Raw genomic sequence first — 18,948 nt, 5'->3', positions numbered from 1 at the left:
CTTTCATCAGCTAGTTTGTACCATCTATACCCAAGCTGTAGGATGGGAACGGTTGGATACACCAGAATTAAACAGAGGAGCTTTATTGATTGGTGCTTCTAACTTTATAATATTCAAGATAGCGCTGTACTGAAAAACATATTTTCAAAGGACGACATTCTGTTTCACCATTACAGACCATTAGAGGCAATTGGGGAAAGTATAAATGACTGACTACAATAGTCGAAGGCTATAAAGAATCCAGTAATTGTGGGGTAAATAATTCAGTCACGAGATGTCTCCGCTGGCTTCGTCACTTTGTGTGGAACACCAGGGGCCTCACCATGCCAGCCAGGACCTTGGGAAGCTGGGAGGCAATGACCTCTGACATCATCTCTGGAAACTCCACCCTCATTGCGTCTGCCTGGATGAAGGTGCTCAGACAGAACAGGTTGACCTTTTTCACAATCTGTCAAGAGAGAAGAAGAAGAAAAAAGTTGGTCTTGGCATTAAAGTAGCGGTTAGATAAAGACGCGGGTCAGCGCTGCTGTGCTTAGCTCTACGGGGGGCGGGGGGGGCGTACATCGTGCATGGCGTCCATCAGTTTGGTGAGGTGGTAGAATCGCTGTGAGCTCGCCACCAAGCCCTTCTCCCTCATGTGGATGGCCTTGGTCAGCTCCCGGATGTAGTTTTGTCTCATGTCTTCAAATGCTGCTTGACTTTTGAGTCCCTCAAGAGGCACTGAAAACAGAGAGGTGTCAAGTAACGAAGTACTTCGTTACCTTACTTAAGTAGAAATTTTGGGTATACTTTACTGGAGTATTTATTTTTCAGACGACTTTTTACTTCTACTCCTTACATTTTCATTTTTGTTTGTTTTCACTCCGGCTTGTCATCGTTCAAAAACACACACAAAAACCTCTCTACCCCGTTGCCCACAGATACGTGCGCGCACACAGGTGAGCGTCGAAAAATATGTCGCGTGAAAAGCAGACCGCGATATCTGCGTTTTAAACGCTCATAGGGTGAAGATGCAACAGCAGCTCTCATGTGAGGAGCAGTGGAGTTCTCCTCGCATCGGAGCAGCTCTCTGAACCCGGAGCAGCTCTCCTGCTCCAGGTGAAACAAGACAAAGTGTTCGTGTCTTCTACCAACAATGAGCTGCTTCACATATTACAAAAGTACAAAGTACACAGATATAAAACTAAGTCATTAATAAATACATATATATATATATATATATATATATATATATATATATATATATATATATACATGGACAAATGCCTGTACTTTCGGGTAAATGGTTACGGTATGCCGTTAACAGGTTACGCTTGCGCATGCGCGATTTGACGCGACGCCGTGAGCTCCGTGAGCTCGTCTTTTCTTGCTGTTGCGTTTCTCAAAATAAAAAAAACAGATCTAAGCTCAATATTGAGCATGAATTGAGAGACGCCGTATCAAATCTACAACCCCGTTTATAACATACGTGTCGAGGAAAGCAGGTCACTGCAGCCACTAATACTGATACAACGTGATGGTTCACATATCTGCACTCATTCTGTTTTGTTTGGCAAAAAAAATTAAAAGCTTATTGTTTTCCACAATGAGCTGTTCAGTAGTAACTAAATGAGTAATTTTTTGCACAGATATAACTTACACAAAACTGATGGGGCAATCTGATTTACTTGAAAGTGATTGCAATTTTCTTTATTCTGTTATTTATAAAAGCACAGATGAGTCACACAATTATGTTATTTACAGAAAAAGTTTGAGAACCACAGCTTTAAGTGTTTGTGTCGGAGTCGCCGCCGCCGCCTATTTTGCACTATTACAATACTTATAGGCAACTAGTTATCATGTCTTCCGCTCCATGAAACGCATGTTAATGCTCAGTAGCACACATATGGTACTTTAATGTATTTGCATTGTAATAAAATGTGATCATTTTAAATGGGCATATATGCAGCTGAAACGGGTAGCCTAGTGCATCCCACATTTTTCAACATAACATTTTAAAACATTATAGTCATTATGGCCTTTATAAAAATTATTGTTTTGGGGGAGGTGGGGTAGTGCACTATAGGCCCCTGAGACGCAGCTTAAGAGTTTGTCCTTAATGGAAAAAAAAATTCCCCTTACATTACTTTTACTTTTATACTTTTAAGTAGTTTTTAAACCAGTACTTTTACTTAAGTAAAAAGCTTGAGTTGATACTTCAACTTTTACAGAAGTATTTTTAAACCCTAGTATCTATACATCTACTTGAGTAATGAATGTGAATACTTTTGACACCTCTGCTTATAGGTACATTTGTTTTACCTTTTTTAATTATTATCATGCACTTTTAAAATGTAGACAAAAGCTCAACAAACACGATGGAAATGCAGCAGTCAACAATGGGCAGTTTTAGAGGTCACATTCTCCTGTTAAAAACAATGTTTTTCAGTCGTTGTAAAACTAGCACTTGATAGCAGCTGCTACATAAAGCTCGTCGCGGTCCGGCCGCCCTTTGAAACACTACCTTTATTGTGCAGCTCTGCAGAGGACGATCATCAAAGCTCTGCGTCTCTGTTCGCAACAGTTACGTGTGCGGTTAATTAGAACGAGAAGGTTCAGCACAAAAGTGATTCATCTTGAGCCTGCTCCAGGAAGGCTTCTGGCTTTTTACCTGTGTTGAGTAAAATGATGGCTTTCATACAGAGAAATTCCTCGCGGGTCACTTGGAGATTTGAAAACTCTTGGGGGATAAACTGTATTGCCAGGCAGAGGTCGTAAATCGGAGATCTCCTCATTTGCTCCCTGACAGAAACAAAAGAGGAAAAAAACACTAAATGGTTAATGTTTCTGAAAAGCCTCGAGCCTCATTTTTATCCCAAACCACTGCTTTGTGAATAAACAACCGTAACTCTTGTTCCTCAGGAATAAAAAACGAACTCAAATTGCCCGTGTGGTGAAGGTGACTTACTGACTTAGAATCAGATCAGGCGCAAAGTACAAATATTCACTGGTGACGTTCTGAAAGGAGCGCCAGCCGAGAGAGAACACCATCAGGTTCATCCACGAGTACTGGATGAGAGTCATCTGGTCATTAATGTGAAGATTACGAAACCCTAAGAAAGAAAAGAAAATGTATCGTTATTCATTTAGAGTGTGTGTGTGTGTATATATATATATATATATATATATATATATATATATATATATATATATATATATGTATGTATGTATGTATGTATGTATATATATGTATGTATGTATGTATGTATGTATGTATGTATATATATATATATATATATATATATATATATATGTATATATATATATATGTATGTATATGTCATAGTAGATGCAACCTATCATAACATCTGTGCAGCACATCAGTTTACCAGTACTATTTGTTCAGCTTCCCACACTTTGAATCACCTATCTCTTAACCAATGATAATGGCCTTCTAGCTCAGCCGGCGCTTAAGGCTGAGACCTTCGGCGAGTACTGCCGGTGGGTCCCCATGACGACAACTGTGCTGGTCCTGAGCTGCAGAGGGCCGTTACCTGGCAGGGACTTGGACCACTTGACGATCCACAACAGCTGCTTCTCACACAGCCTGTTGAGGCTGTTGAGCAGAATGTGCGGGCCCTCGGACTGGCTGCTGTCATAGCCGGAGTACACGGTCTCCGGTTCGATGTTTTCCAGAATGTTGAGGATCTGTTGGGAGAGTTGCACCTCACGAATGCCCGGCACGCAAGACATGGAGGTCAAGGCCTGGTTGTCGCTGGACATGGCCAAGTGGGACTGGAACATCAGGGACGGGGCGAAACCCAAGGCTTTCAAGGCCCCGAAACGCTTCAGCTTCCTGCCTGTGACATGAGTGCAAGGCTCGGTTAGATCGGATGATAACGAATTACAGAGCTCTTTTTTTTTTTTTTTCATCTATGCCAAGTCAATTACCAATGTGCGAAAGGATCCTGTTTAAACACAACTTGATGCTAATTGCGAAGAGCCGGTGTAACATAACCAACCGGTTTCGTTTCTGCATGTGTGCGTCGGCCGCATGTCGCCGTGCAAAAAGCAATCACAACCAAGTGGTTACCTCCGAGCATCATTCCCGCTTGGTAGCACTTTCGGAGGCGGCACGCGGGGCAATTCTTCCGCCGAATTTTGTCCACAATGCAGTCATTCCGCCCAGCGCAGAGGTAGCTGTGATGGCCTGTTGAGCCAAACAGAGGACAAGACAACGCACCCGATGTTAACGAGCGATTGATTCTCCAATATGTATCACGGAGGAGAGGCGCGTAACGAGAGGGGCGGGAGTGCTGAAGGGCTCTCGACTATTAACGTGGGCCCTCCATCCGCACCGAGGCAGCGTTCTGAGGAGAGATCTGAAGAATGAAATTAGATAAAAGTGAAGCTGTGAGGACAGAGTGACACGGCCGTGGTGAGACATAGTGACTCTTCTCTATCGCGCATTGCGAGATAACGAGAAAAACAAGTCCGAGATGAAGAACACAGTGAGCGCTGGTTAATGTGATACTGTTGCTAATGACCTTGATGTGGTAACTCCCCTTTACTGTGATACAGCCTTCACTGTAGACTTGTGATAGCTGATATTAGAGATTAATAATCGTGTTGTTTTATTTATTAATTTGTATCTTTTAGTTTATTTTATTGGGAACTATACACATGCAATAACAGACACAGATACGGGCATCAGAAAAAAGTGCACTGCCACAGTGTAGATTGGAGTAGGGAAATAAAAAAAAAAAATGTGCAGGGCTATTAAAACAGGAATGTTTGATCACATGTCACTGGCCAGATGTTAAAAGGCATCTTGAAATAGAATACATTCTGGGAAAAAAGCAGTTAAACTGTCTGCTGCTAATGCGTTTATTCCCTTTCATAACAATCCCAATATGGTTCATATGTGGCTAAGACGGTCGTAACTGAATGTACAAAAAGAAAAGAACCGAAAACTTTGAATGTGTGCTTAAAATGATTTAGTAAAAACAACATTTCTTAAAATGATTTGGTCGATGGAACATAACATTTCTTTAAATGGTTGGTTAATGGAACATAACATTTCTCTTAAATTATTTGGGAGATGGAACATAACATTTATTTAAATTATTTGGTCGATGGAACCTAACATCTCCAGAAAGCTTTTTTCACTCACCTTCAACTGCTCTCTTGAAAAAGACTTTGCAGCTCCCGCAGGTTAAGACTCCATAGTGACAACCAGACGCCTCATCACCACAGATCACACACAGTCTCTGAGGGGGCATGCTGGGAAGAAAATACAAACATACGTTGATGAAGTCGCCCATGAAGCTAAATTCATACAATATAGCAGAACACCTTGATCTTAAACCTTAATTTTAACTTAAATATCTGTACATGATGAACTGTACAGTCAGGCACAAAGTAAATGTGCCTTTTTAATAAGCTACAATGACATACATGATTGTTGTTTAACCCCTGAGATAATGTAAAGCTTATAAAACTATAAAAGGGAAACCAGGCCAAATTGGATAAGATCTCCTCAGCATTTGTGTTTTCAACAGACAGATGAACGTTTCTGTGAGAGAGTTTAGATAAAGAGGAATAGTGAAGATGACTCTGTCAGACAAAAGTTACTTTATTTCCACTCCAGCAGTAAACTGGCTTAAGAACGGGTAATTATGTCAAAAAAAGAGTCTTTTCTATCTATCAAGTGTCATATAGCAGTCCACTTTCATTAAAAGTTGATGGGTGATTCGGTGTGGATGGAACAGTTCAGATGGAGCATCACGTTGACATCCATGCAGTAATTACCCGGGGAATGCGGAGTAAGGGGCCGGGTTCCTGTGAGTCAGGGCCGGGGTCTGGAACCCGTCGTAGCCGCCGTGCGCGAACAGGTCCTCAGTCCCTCCTGCGGACTGACACCAGTACTGGGGTTCGGCCGGAGACGTCTGCGCCTGCCAGCGGGGGGCTTCGGTCTTGTACACCGTCAGCTGCTGGCCTGCGTTTGTGTCTGCGTCAAAGTTGACGCCAGCCTTCCCGGACACCGTCCTCACCTGGAGCTGCTCCGCCGGGTTCAGGTCGAGCAGGAAGTTCGGGGATCCCTCCAAACCCGGCCGGGGACACACCGCAGCCGGCGTGAAGCCTGCCGACTCCCCGTCACTCAGCACCAGCTTCCTGTCGGGGTCGCAGCACATGTCGAGGGCCGCCATCTCCGACGACGGCTCAAAGTTGGGACACGGGGTGTCCATGATCACAGAGGGCTCCTTTTCGTCTTTGATGAACTTGAACGCCCCGGTGGCCGAGGAGAGGCTCAAACTCGCGCAGCCGGGCAAACTGTCGGACGTGGCCGCGTTCGTCCTCTGAACTTTTGCAAAATCCTCCCACGGCACAGCGTCACACTTGAGATACTCTCCGCCGCGGTCGTAGAACTGTTTGGCAGCAGGTGAAGCATCGAGCATGCTGCAGTCTTTGAACACCGCGCCGTCGCCGCTTGCATTCAAACCGTGGAACAGCGCACCGACGTTTCCAAAATGACGCACGGCGGAGGACATGCAAGTCAGCGGCGGTGACTCGTTGGATAGTTTAGAATTAATGAAGCCGGCTTCAATTAAGTCACTCACTCTTGTGTCGGTGGAGTCGGCGATAGAGGTGTTGATGGCGCTCATCCTCCCGTTTATTTTATTCTCCATTTTCCGAACCGCGAAGTGCGCAACAGAGACCTGAGTGCGCCCCGGAGGCTGGACGCGGTCTGAGCAACTGTTGCTGCTCTGAGTCTTTGCTGTAATCCTCCTCCCCGGCGAGAGAAAAGTTGTGACTACGTCTCTCCTTCACATGGGAGTCTGGTCCGCCGTCCGGGACAGCGAGGACAGGTTTGCGTGTTTATGGCAAAGGTTTACAAGTGCGCAGTTACGAACTCTTTCAGAAAATAAACGTTGCATGTTTAAGTAAATGACGAGTGGCTCTGATTGTGGGTGGCATGTTTCTAAGCGGACTGGGTGTTCTTTTCCCTTTTTCACAGATTTCCAATATCTGTCCTCATTCAGACGACACGACCAATCCTCCGAATGATGCCAAGGGGAAGAATCCGTGCACAGCCCCGCCACACATGTGTGGAGGTGCAGCAGAGCGCCAGGAGAATAGCAGCCAATGAGGAGAGGGCATCGCTTCATTGCCAAGGGCCGCTAGTCTCCACCCTACTGCTCATGGAGGAAGATACATGACGACAGTTTGGGCCAAATGAGAAAGTATTGGAGATAGTTGCCTTTTGAAAGATGACACCATCTTTCACTAAGTTAATCATTATTCCAAAACTCCTTAGTCATGCTATACCAGCACTGCTGAGGCTCAAGACCCAATATGTTGTCATTATTAGTGTGTGTGTGTGTGTGTGTGTGTGTGTGTGTATATATATATATTTATATATATATATATATACTTGTTATGGGTAAGTAATACCTCTTTCAGCCATGATAATATGTGTTTTGTGTAACAAAGAAACAAATGGAAGAATCAGAAGAGAACAATAATTTCCGTTGTGCTTTTGAAGTTTTATTGGTCGCGCTTACACATTATTTAGCATTAGTAAAGTATGAGTAAACACTTAATTTATCATTTATAAAGCATTGTTCCAACATGAACACTCACTAGTATGTAATTCATAAAGTTATAAATCTTTTAGTCTTCATTAATAAGCTTGACTGTTATGCATTTCATGATTGGGTCATACTTTATCAATTATGGATTCCCCATTTGTAAATTAGGTAATATATATTGCAAACCAAGTATTAGGGACTTATAGATGATGCACTAATGGTTAACATGTGCTTTATAAACATGTTCTAATACTGCAATTCATGATTAATTCAGGTTGTTACTAGTCGTTAGTTAAGTATGTTCTCTGACCTCATCTAAAGGGAAGACTATCTACGCATTAATAAATGACATTAAAAGGCCAGCAGTGCCTCAAAGCTAACAAAAGTCTCAGTTATCTTCTCAACCGAAAAGGGAAATAGACACAACACAAAGTGATAAAGAGCATTATGATGGTGATGGGGGGCGATGCCAGTCAGTGGCACAAGTGTTTCATAGTTTGCTGGCACATACATAATTATTGGTTATGAGTATGTAGCTAGCTAGCTGTGACTTGTTTAGTTAGCCAGCTAGCAAGTTCGTAACTAACTAGCTTAGAGGTCCTGAGACAGCACGCGCCACCATTGTTGTAATAAGTGCATCATCGATAAGTCCTTAATAATTGGTTTGCAATATATATATTACTTAATTTACAAATGGGGGATTCATCATTTATAAAGTATGAAAACCCAATCATGAAATGCATTATAGTCAAGCTTATTAATCAAGAATGAAACATTTATAACTGTTTGTGAATTGCATATTAATGAGTGTTCATGTTGGAACAATGCTTTATGAATGATGAATGAAGTGTTTACTCATGCTTTAAAAATGCTAAATAGTGTGTAGTTATTATAAAGTGCTACCGTTTTATTTACCACTTTGGGTCATCTTCCAATCTAAGTGACAGTAAGCCGTTAAATTAGGCACGCGTTAAGTCAATGGAGAGTAATAAAGTCAATGAAATTAGAAATGTAATTCTTAAGAAAGATCATTCATGAACAGCCTTTGATAAAGTGAAGACTGTTTACCGATGCATCTTCTATATCGGGATCCTCTCCAGTTCTCAAACGCCTTCTAACCGCCTTAGTACTCGTCTAATTTATATTTCCGTTATCTCGGTTGGATAACAGAGCGCTTTTACTATTCGAGTTAATCAGCTGAGTGTGGATGTTGCTGATTCATGTCGCTATGATGCACACATAAGCCTTGGCCCTATTTCCGACCTACGTCAGTGTTCCGACAATATCGGAGAGGTTTCTCATGCTGTGGCCTAACCTAATTCTGGATAACTGTTTCACATTAAAATCTTCAGGATGTGTTCTTTAAACGCAGTAACGGCCTACGGTTCAGACAAGGCTCCTAAACTGTTAACGGGACGCCTGTGGCTCATGGTGACCACCAGACTTAAATTCTTCTGCAACCCCTATCAAATTCTGCATATTTGTGGGCCCACAATGTTCATCTTCTAAGTAGTAATTGTGTGGATATTTTATCAGTGTTGCTGTTGAAATGACGGCCAAGTGCCTTAGTTTTCTCCGTTTAAATGCTTCACTGTGGCTCTGTTCAGGGACTTGAGTGTGGTTTTGGCTTTTACACTCCTGGCCCGACCGTAGATGGAGGTGAGCTGTTTGTCTCCCTGACAGGTCAGACCGTTCTTAGACATTTGTCTTGCTTCACAGGAAGGGAGAGAGAGGGAGAGAGGGAGGAAGGGAGGGCAAAGCACCGTCTGTTGCAACGATTCTTAAAAACCCATAAAATCTTTGTACTCCATGACGTGAAGATAATCAACACATTTGAATCATGCTCCAGTGATTCTAAACGTTCTCCAAAAATCTAAAAATGAATGCCCTGTTGGAGAATTGAAAACCAGTCCTGTTGATTGGTTTTATGGTACCTCTCATAACTTGAGGTTCACAGAAAGCTCTGCAGGCAGTAATTATAAGCAAGCCTTCATTTATTTATGTGTTGAGTCCGATTTATGAGCCTGACACATCTAAACATATGCTTCTTTTTTTATGTATTTAAACGGCTTCTCTACTTCTATGGAAAAAGATGGCCTCAAAAGCAAACCACATAAACAGATGGTAGCAGGCAGCACCATCATATGTCAGCAGTCATTAGTGCATATTTGTGAAACAAGATAAAAAAAATCCTTAGTGCCACCATATGATTAACTGTACAGATACAGGGACAAAGAGAATGCAATGAGTTCCCCTCTCAAAGGGAGATAAACTTACACTCAGGGGGAAAGAAATCAAGGATATCAACCATGTGTCTTATTTGAAATAAAGAATATCTATTTTCATCAGTTGCTTGTGTCCAAAAACATGTCTGTGGCTTATAGCTTTGACTATACTGAATTCCTCGTCATGTAAATACATCACTCGTCGTTTAAAAAACGTTTTTAAGACAGTGTAGCCAGCTCATTCATCTTCTCCTCTCTCTGGCGAGTGTGCATGACTTCTCCCAGTTGGTCGATGAGCTTTGCCAGCGTCTCCATGTCGTGGTTGGCCCTCTCCAGCAGCTCATAGCGGAGACTGGAGATGTCCTGCTTGATCTCCTTCAGTTCACCTGTGAGGCAGTAAGTGGGGCGGTGTCAAAAAAAAAACCTGTGTGTGATCAGGACAAGAAAAGCACTTTATCCACAAAATCTGTTGAACTCACCTTCATTAATTTCATCATTGTCTTTATCTCTCTGGGCTTTTAGGATGTATCTTTTGATGAGGCGGTTCATTATATTCTGTGATTAGGAACAGAGGAGTTCAGGCTTAACCCGATGAGGTATTGGCTCCTAAAATGTAGAATTGGTTAAGAGGAAAAAACAGCTGCCAACTTTTTTAATAGACTATTAAATGTTACTGATTTTACTGTCGCTTAACCGGAAATACAGCAAAACATTTTTTTAGTATCTCAACGTGTCCTCTAGATATAAGGTATTAAAATAACTTACTAACATTGCATTATTTATTTTCACTGTCTAAGACTCAACAGCTCAGTTGTTGACAGGTTATTCATCATTAGGGAAAAATGTCTTTACCTGGTGACGGGTTGGACAAAGTGATGCTTCCACACTCAGATCTTCCTGTTGCCTCAGCTAAGATTAGAAACAACAACAACAAAAGAGAAGAAGCACCTTTAAATCATGCTTTCAAGGAACACTCACATCTGCAACGTTTAAATGTGACACAAGAGGGCCCTGTAGAGCTGTTTCAAAGAACCAGACGAATTACAAACATCTCTAGCCATGCATTTACATCCACCAAAAGGATTTTAGTCATTTCATTGCTTGAATTATAATCCGTGTCAGCAGTGGATGCCTCACCTTGTTGAGCTCCATCTCATCGTTTGAATTTTCTCGGTTTTTGCCTTTAGGTACATCCCAGAGAAATCCCCTGATCCCCAACAAGAGGGAGATGACGGACGCGGGGGTGGGTACCAGGTTGAAGGGGACCGGCAGTATGCCGCCGTGCTCAAAGTACGAGAACCAGAGCTTTGCTCTGGCAAACTTCCACTCAACATCAGAGTCATCCTGCACCCACGGAGAGGAGACGGTGAGAACGGGGGAGGAGCCAGGGGAAACATTTGTCGAGCGACAGGAAGTTTGCAGATTGCATTTCTATGGCGCAACATCCATCTTCTAATCCAGTGGTTCTCAAATGGGGTTATATGTACCCCTGAGGGTACATGAAGGTGGGGGTACGTGAGATTTAAAAGAATAAAGAATATTTCAAATGAGCATCCATTAAAAAATCCTTTAAAAATAGTTATTTAATACATATTACATAAAATATAAGTGAACTGTATACACTGAATTGTATATGTTCTATATTAAATCAGACACTGATGGCACAGCATTGTGTAGTAAATATTCTGGTCAGGGGGTACTTGGCTGAAAAAAATATTTCACAGGGGGTACATCACTGAAAAGGTTGAGAACCAGTGTTCTAATCTACACTTAACCATTACATCTGCAATACTCCGGCGTAAACCAAATACAGCACACATACAAAACTGAACTGAAACGGGAAACTTTGGCATAAATCAGCAGTAGATCATAACATCTGACATTTTCTGTCAAATTAAATTTGAATTATTATTATGGTCCTACAACAAAATGGTCGTTATCGTCGATTGTTGAGACGTACCTCTATTTCCTGGAAGGAGCTGTTGAACATGGCAATGAGCATGTTGAGCAAGACGATCACCATGATGATGTTGTACACCCCATACAAAACATAGCCAATATTCTCAATGAATTTATGGTCGATGTTAATGACCACTGATTTCACTTCCGACAAGCCGAAGATGGCCCAAAACAACGTTTTAAAACTCTCTTCGAGCCTGGAGGAATAGAGAAATGGGAGTTAAATATGTGTAGTGCAACCGATTACATCGTATTCGAAACACACAGATTTTATCCAAAGGCATATTTTCAAAGCTTTTTCAGGTAACAGTCTGGAGTCGACACTCACGTGGTGAAGGCATCGTTGTGCTTGGCTCCGAGGTAGTACGAGTACAGATTGAACATTCCCACCATGAACGCCACGAAAACCGTGATGAAAATCACCATGAACTTAAAGATGTCTTTTACTGTTCTTCCCAGAGAGATCTGCAGTGGCCCGAAGCTCTCATTGGCGGGTAGGATGTATGCAATCCGGGAGAAACTGAGCACCACTGCGACTGCGTAGAGGCCCTCAGAAATAAGCTGCGGGTCTGAGGGCATCCAGTTGATTCGGGCTGAAAATAGACAGATTCTGAATCACCACCTGCCTAAAGAACTCATACAGATGATATCATTTAACCTGGGTATTTTGATGATGAAATAGGCAGAAAGACTGTGATCACCATACATAACTTGGCGGGAAAAATATTATTATTATTTTATCCAGTTCTTTGCCTAAAATTATTGGGGGGAAATAAATACTTAAACAGTGGAACACTGATGCAACCTAAAAATGAAGTCTGAACCAAGAGATCCTCTTTCATAAAAGTTTACGGTTAGTTTTATATGTATAGAAAAACAATCTACCGAAACACTACTACGTATAATTCAAATGTATTCTTTGGTCGACACTTACCCAGCTGGAAGTACTGTATCTCAGAGGGCAAGGTCATGTTAAACAGGTCAGTGTGGTGCTTGTCAACATAACACTGGGCAGAATATGCATGCCAGAAGGCCATTAATCTGGCAATGAAAGAGGTCATGAAAATGGCCAAAATACTAAAGTCAAGAAGGTTCCAGGGTTCTGAGAGGTATTCCCGGATGTCCTGCGACCAAATATCTTTACATTCTTCCCAGATCTTTCCTGTAGGAATAAACAAAACAAAAATCACACATTTGGTCGACAGTCGCACTGCTTCTCTCTCAAATGAAATAATAGTATAAGTGATGTGAACATATAGAAACATGATAACATGAACTGGTATTCAAATCACATAGAATTTACTGACGCTGTATACTGGCAAAGCGAGTGTGATAAATGGCTCCAAAGTCTCGTTTGCAGAGATAAGTGAAAGTGTCACCTTGACATTTTTTTTCGTCTTTGGAAAGTCTTTACCGGTCTGATTTATTGTGTCAAACGCGGTGGGAATACATAATTATCTATGAGGGGAAATTTCCGTGCATGATCGATGTTTGGAGATTTAGAACGCATCAATGACGTGTCATATCCTTGACCCTGAGCGCTCAGCCGAGTGGTGTAATTGTAAAAGTGTGGGTGTGTCAGAAAGATGGGAAAGGAATAACTTAACATAACGAGAAAGATAACCTCATAGAAAAGGTTTTGACGGCTCAACAGGGATGAGATATATGGTGTGTGTGTGTGGGGGGAAAAGGGTTTTTACACTCATGACCTATGACCCAGGATATGATGAGAATCTCCATCCAGGTGAAGGGTGTGGTTTTCATACGAAACAGCTGTGAGGGGTGATCGTGGATGGTCATGTTGGGCAGCAGCGATGTCCCCCCGAAACGGTCCGCCGCGTTCAGGACCAGCAGGCAAAGGAACATCATGAAGGAGGCCGCATGGGCCACAAATTTCAGGAAAGGTCCACACATGAGTTTCCCTACCTGACAGAGAAGTCAGAGAGCGGAAAACAGAACAAACATAATTTTAAGCTGCACTGAATGAATTCCACGTTTACCGGCTAACATTTTTTGTGGCTAATAGGCAAGCAACACTGGCCTATTAAAACGTCCAGCAGACATGGAGCAACATTAGAGTCGTGTCAACGTCCAGTGTTAACTCTAATTTTAGCTCTGTTGAAGAAGTGTTGAAAACTGAAAGACAATAAATGAAAGTATGCAGAACCAAACTATTAAATGGAAAATCTGACCCCTTTTATGTGGATGTGCTGTTGTGAAGCGCTTCGGGAGCAACTTGGGGTTCAGCGTCTCGCTCAAGGTCACTTTGAAATGTGCACAAGAGGAGCCGGGGATCGAACCACCAACTCTGTGGTTAAAGGCTGAGTCAAACAAACACAGGACTTTCAACCAGTAGGCCCATGTTCGTGTCCCAAAGTGATTGTGACTTGTTTTCCGTACTTCTGTTGTTGAAGTTTTACTTACCGTACGTAGTTATGTTAAGCCCAGCCACGATATTTTACGTCAACCTAACGAAGTGGTTTTGTTGCCAGCGCGCAGTTTTTTAGGAAAAATACACCAATGGGTCTGACAGCGTCAGAATGGGATTAGTTGGAATGAGAACGCTGGGCTTGATTTCATACGGCTGTATATCCGAGTCAGCCAAAACAAGGTAGTTCTGTTTGTGTGCGCCCTCTGGTTACCGAGAGAAATCCGAGATTAAAGGGGCAGAATTTTCCCCTTTAAGTTGAAACATGTACGGCTTTTTTGGAACTCACCTTACTCGATGGTGCTATCCAGTATATGAAGGACAGAACAGGCAACCCAGCAGCCACACCGAGGACAAGAAGGTTTTTAACCGCGGTGGTTTGCTGACGCAGTCCCGATAAGTTTTCGTACCAGATGGAGAGGAGTTGCTGTTGGCAGTTTGGATGAGCGACGAACTGCCCCGTTAGCAGTAGTGTGTTTGGAGAAAGAGAGAGAGAGAGAGAGAGAGAGAGAGAGAGAGAGAGAGAGAGAGAGAGAGAGAGAGAGAGAGAGAATTATTTAACCCTTGTGTTGTCTTGGGGTCAAAATGACCCATCAACACACATACATATACACTCGTACACGGGTCATTTTGACCCCAAGACAACACAAGGGTTAAGGACACAAAAAAACATAAGATTAAATATGAAAACAAATGCATCAATTCTATTCGTAAAAAAAAAAAATGAAAGTGCTTTTGCTTACCTTTTTAACTTCATATTTTATTGCAAGTTTTAACCTGATAAGGTTTTGTCTGCCCAAGGTCTCCGAGCTTTGACATGATTCACTGTCCCCGTTTAAGATGGCCTTCACTTCCTCTGTGTTTCGACACAAGTCCAGGACTCCCACCACAAAGTCTTTGCACTGCATGGATAGTTTCTGATAATCATTCTACAACAGACAAAGACAACATCTCTAGCTCCTTATTCATATACTTTAATGAATCACCATCATCAATTTACCTTAAATCCTGTCATACCTGCAGCCAGCAATCTCTGAAGCAACATCACATACAGCCATTGTCACTGTAATTTGAGTATTAAATAAGTTTAACTTAGTACCTTGAACTCCTTCTCGATGTTGGCCAGTACTGCAAGCTCATTGCTCAGCTCCAGAGCCGCCATCACCGGGTCTTCATTGGAGAGGGACAGATACGCCGGACTGGCCAGACATTTATACGCGTTGATGCGGGATTGTGAGTGGCTGAAGGAGTCATGCCTCTGCTGCTCGCTGCAGGTCCTGCACTGGCAGAAGTAGTCGTGGGGCCGCTCCACGCGGGCCCCCTTCATCAGAAGTATATGCACGATTTCATACTCATGGCACTGGGAGGCCAGGATGATCGGAGTGATATCTTGAGAGAAACGCGTGCCATCCTCGTCGTAGGCAAAGAAGTCATCGTGTGTGTCCGCCTGGCTGGGCCTGTTGGTCAGCCTCTCTCCGTTTGCAAAGGCTTGATGGCTCAGTATGGCGTCCACTATACGGATGTAGCCTTTGCTGATGGCTAACAGCAAGGCGTCTCCTATTCTAGAGAGGTCCTTCTTCCTCAGTAACAGCTTGGCCACCTCTAAATGCTCATTGGCCACCGCCAGCTGCAGCGCATTCTGGCCCATGTAGTTCACGCAGTTGACGTTGAGCTCCAGCAGCTCCTCGAGCATCCGCCTCACTTCGGGAGCATTGCCGTATTCTGCAGCATCTAAGAAAAGCTCCTCCGTCGTGGAAAGGCAGGAGGAGGACTGAGCGTGATACAGGTAACCGGCTCCCCGTAAGACTTGGCGCCGGGGTTTGGCTCTGACTTGCTGCTGCATCATGGCTCTCCCTTCATTCCTCCACCTAAACACCGGTGAACATATGGCTGAAGACCATGTCTGTGTAAATGTATTCCTGTATGCCGAAATCCTCAAATCCCACTCTCAAATCCTCATCACACAAATTTCTGGATAAATAAGATGTACTATTATTTTCTTACAAAGCAGACACATACCTTCAAATGGGACATATCATGCTTAATGTCTGGTTAATTATTGTGTTTCGGTTTTCTGCTAGATGTCTGCATGCTTTTATGGTAAAAGTATATACTGTATATATATTGATCATACTGTCTGTCTGAATATACCTGTGTACACCCGCTGTCGGAAACGCTCTGTTTCGGTGCCTGTCTCTTTAAGCCCCCTTCACAAAAAGCCCAGTCTGCTCTGATTGGCTTGTGAGAAAAATATGGCCCACATTGGTACAAGGCCTATTAAAATAAATGAAGGCTGCAAAGACAAGACTTAACCGACGGACTAGGACAAATGTGCAGTGTGACTGGAGCAGCGTTGGTCGAGGGTTGCTGAAGGTGGCGCTATAAATAAAGGATGGCGACCACTCCGGTGCTCGTTGGTTGCACTCGGCCTGACAGAACATAGGCCCAATCCCAGTGTCCCCCCCCCTCAACCCTCAAACCCTGAACCCTCAGGGACTTACTGACGTCACCTGGTAAATAGTTGAGTGTGAGAGGCTGTGAGGGCTTGAACTGGTGTAAATACGAATGGGACAGCACTTTGACCATGACAAAATCAAAAAAATATTGTCTAATTGTGGGTATTTATTTTTGACTTTTAACTCCCTAATTTGAACGTCTTCCAGGCTCTTTCCTCACGGGATGAGACGTCATTTCAAAAAATCTATTTAGTCGTTTTTGAATAAATCTGTGTAAGACATTAGCATATATAATCTCTGCTTGCATTCCTCGGATTTCACGAGTTTTTTTGTTCCATCTTTAATCCTTAATGTTGTTGTGTAAATGTCATTTATCAGGCTAAACACCCACGTGCCATCATCTTACATTGGTAACTGCGTGTTTAAAGTCAGAGCGCTATGAATTATGAGTAATTCCCTTGGACAAAGTCGGCATCTGATGCTGATTTACGGAAAGTGTTCATAAAGGGCTCAAAATGGCTGCCAGAGAGCCCTCAAACACTCAACGATGTGACATTGGGACAGCCCTAAACCATTACGAAGTTAGCGGGAGTGCGCCTCAAAGTCTGTGAGGGTGGAGATTGGGATTGGGCTACATGAGTTTTTTGGTACTTTAGGCAAGTGCCGATTGGATTTTACTATTTAATATGACGCGTCTCCTCTGTAAAGATAGTTCTCAAGCCGTGAGTGGAGATACTCAGATGGGGGCAGTATGTTTGAATGAGTCTGCATGTGACATAGAAAGTTGACGAATCGCATGTTTTCTGAAGCACATAAAAAAACTGACTGTTGTCTTATTTCAGTTTGTGAGTTGGTTGGCACTTCCCAGTTCTATGTGCACAAGCACTGAACAAGTGAATTTTTCATGATGTGTCCCCTTTAATAGGTCTACTGGTTTAGGTAAAGTAACATCAGCCCAATCTATTGTTCCAAAGAAAAGGCCTTGGGAAGGAGACAGCGATGACCTAAGTAGTGAATGGACAACAGTGTGCAATGGACAGCTGGTCTCGGCTGAATTATATCTCACACTATATGTGTGACACCACCCACAGAGTCATCATCTGCTCGCCTTCATTTCATTGCCTGGAACTGTCCAGCCTCTGCATAGTTGCAAAGTTGACCAGATACATTTTATATTATAATATGAATTGTATTTAGTCAACTGTCATGTAAAACACAATGTCATCAAGTGGCAAACTGTATTTACTGATACAACTAATACAACAGTGACCATCTTTAATAGTAATATATACTGTAAATATGTTTTGCGTCATTATCAAACAAGTAAATGTACTTTCTGTCCAGTAAATACAGTTGAATAACATGGTTATCTCTGCAGCTAATTCAGCACTGATGATGATAGATGATGACAACGTCCCTTCATTCAATCCTAATTAGTGTTAATGAGATTTTACATAACTGAGTGATCTGATAAGAGCTCGAAGTATACAGAAAGTTATAATACAGACAAATGATTCATCTGTGGCATCTAGTCTATATCAGCTGAGACCAGATGAAATGAAAACGGTGTCATGCCATTCAGCCAGAGGAAAGGTGTGAAAATCACAAATGGAATGGATCAATAACGTAGTTTTTATTGGTGTGGTTTGCCTTTTAAAATGGCACAGGCTGCTCCATGTGGATTTACCTTCCTGGATTTCTGTTTCTGTTCTGCTGCTCCTCTTCACCATGACGGATGGAAAAGCAAAACAAAAGGACAAATGCTGTGACACGATAAAAGTACAAAACTAGCAGCAACAATACTACTTTGATGATTTAAAAAAAAAATTCTGCAATTAACATTGTTATAGGTGAGCTGTGGGCATTTGTATATTAACACTAAACATTTAATGTAACTGGAAAAAAAAGAATATGTGTCACATCAGCGTCCTCATGCAGAGAAGAAGACACCAGTGTATAGATGACAAGTAGAGGCACACTAGGAGATTTGAAAAATGGGACACTGCAGCATGAGATCACTGAGTACTGTCCTACTGTTGTTTTTTTTAGGAATATCATGTACTTCACTGTACAAACCTAACCAAACACCGACACATCTCAATTAAAACGTTGGAAATGGGCCACCAATTTCATTATCTACACACGACTCCTCTCTATATGTGTCAAATCTAAATTAAGAAACTCTGACAGGACGCTCCACTCACCTCACAGAAGACGGATGCGCCAAATAACTTCACTTTCACTTCCCCGGGTCGTACAGATCCGGACCCACATACGTGTCCGCGCGTCCAGCTGCAGCCCGCTTACAC

General features: G+C 42.5%; 2 protein-coding genes across 2 annotated transcripts; both read right to left on the bottom strand.

The window, feature by feature from the left end:
* Positions 1–158: 158 nt before the first annotated feature.
* Positions 159–6,668, bottom strand: pgr (progesterone receptor; the record flags this gene model as incomplete). The annotated part of the gene is made up of 9 exons (XM_079225527.1): positions 159–448; positions 563–720; positions 2,651–2,781; positions 2,948–3,092; positions 3,534–3,839; positions 4,073–4,189; positions 5,153–5,262; positions 5,791–5,972; positions 6,105–6,668. 9 exons carry the CDS (start codon positions 6,666–6,668, stop codon positions 293–295), a joined length of 1,869 nt encoding a protein of 622 aa, XP_079081653.1. The 3' UTR covers positions 159–292.
* Positions 6,669–9,829: 3,161 nt separating this feature from the next.
* Positions 9,830–16,217, bottom strand: trpc6b (transient receptor potential cation channel, subfamily C, member 6b; the record flags this gene model as incomplete). Its single annotated transcript, XM_079224496.1, has 12 exons — positions 9,830–10,182; positions 10,276–10,351; positions 10,649–10,705; positions 10,934–11,140; positions 11,757–11,952; positions 12,084–12,348; positions 12,690–12,917; positions 13,465–13,681; positions 14,473–14,637; positions 14,927–15,112; positions 15,283–16,086; positions 16,203–16,217. The coding sequence occupies 12 exons, from the start codon at positions 16,215–16,217 to the stop codon at positions 10,016–10,018; spliced, it is 2,583 nt and encodes an 860-aa protein (XP_079080622.1). The 3' UTR covers positions 9,830–10,015.
* Positions 16,218–18,948: the final 2,731 nt, after the last annotated feature.

This window comes from Taurulus bubalis, assembly GCF_910589615.1.
Source record: "Taurulus bubalis genome assembly, chromosome: 10".
Lineage (NCBI taxonomy): Eukaryota > Metazoa > Chordata > Actinopteri > Perciformes > Cottidae > Taurulus > Taurulus bubalis.
Note: the sequence above shows the minus strand (reverse complement) of the source record. Positions and strands in the feature narration are given on the sequence as shown.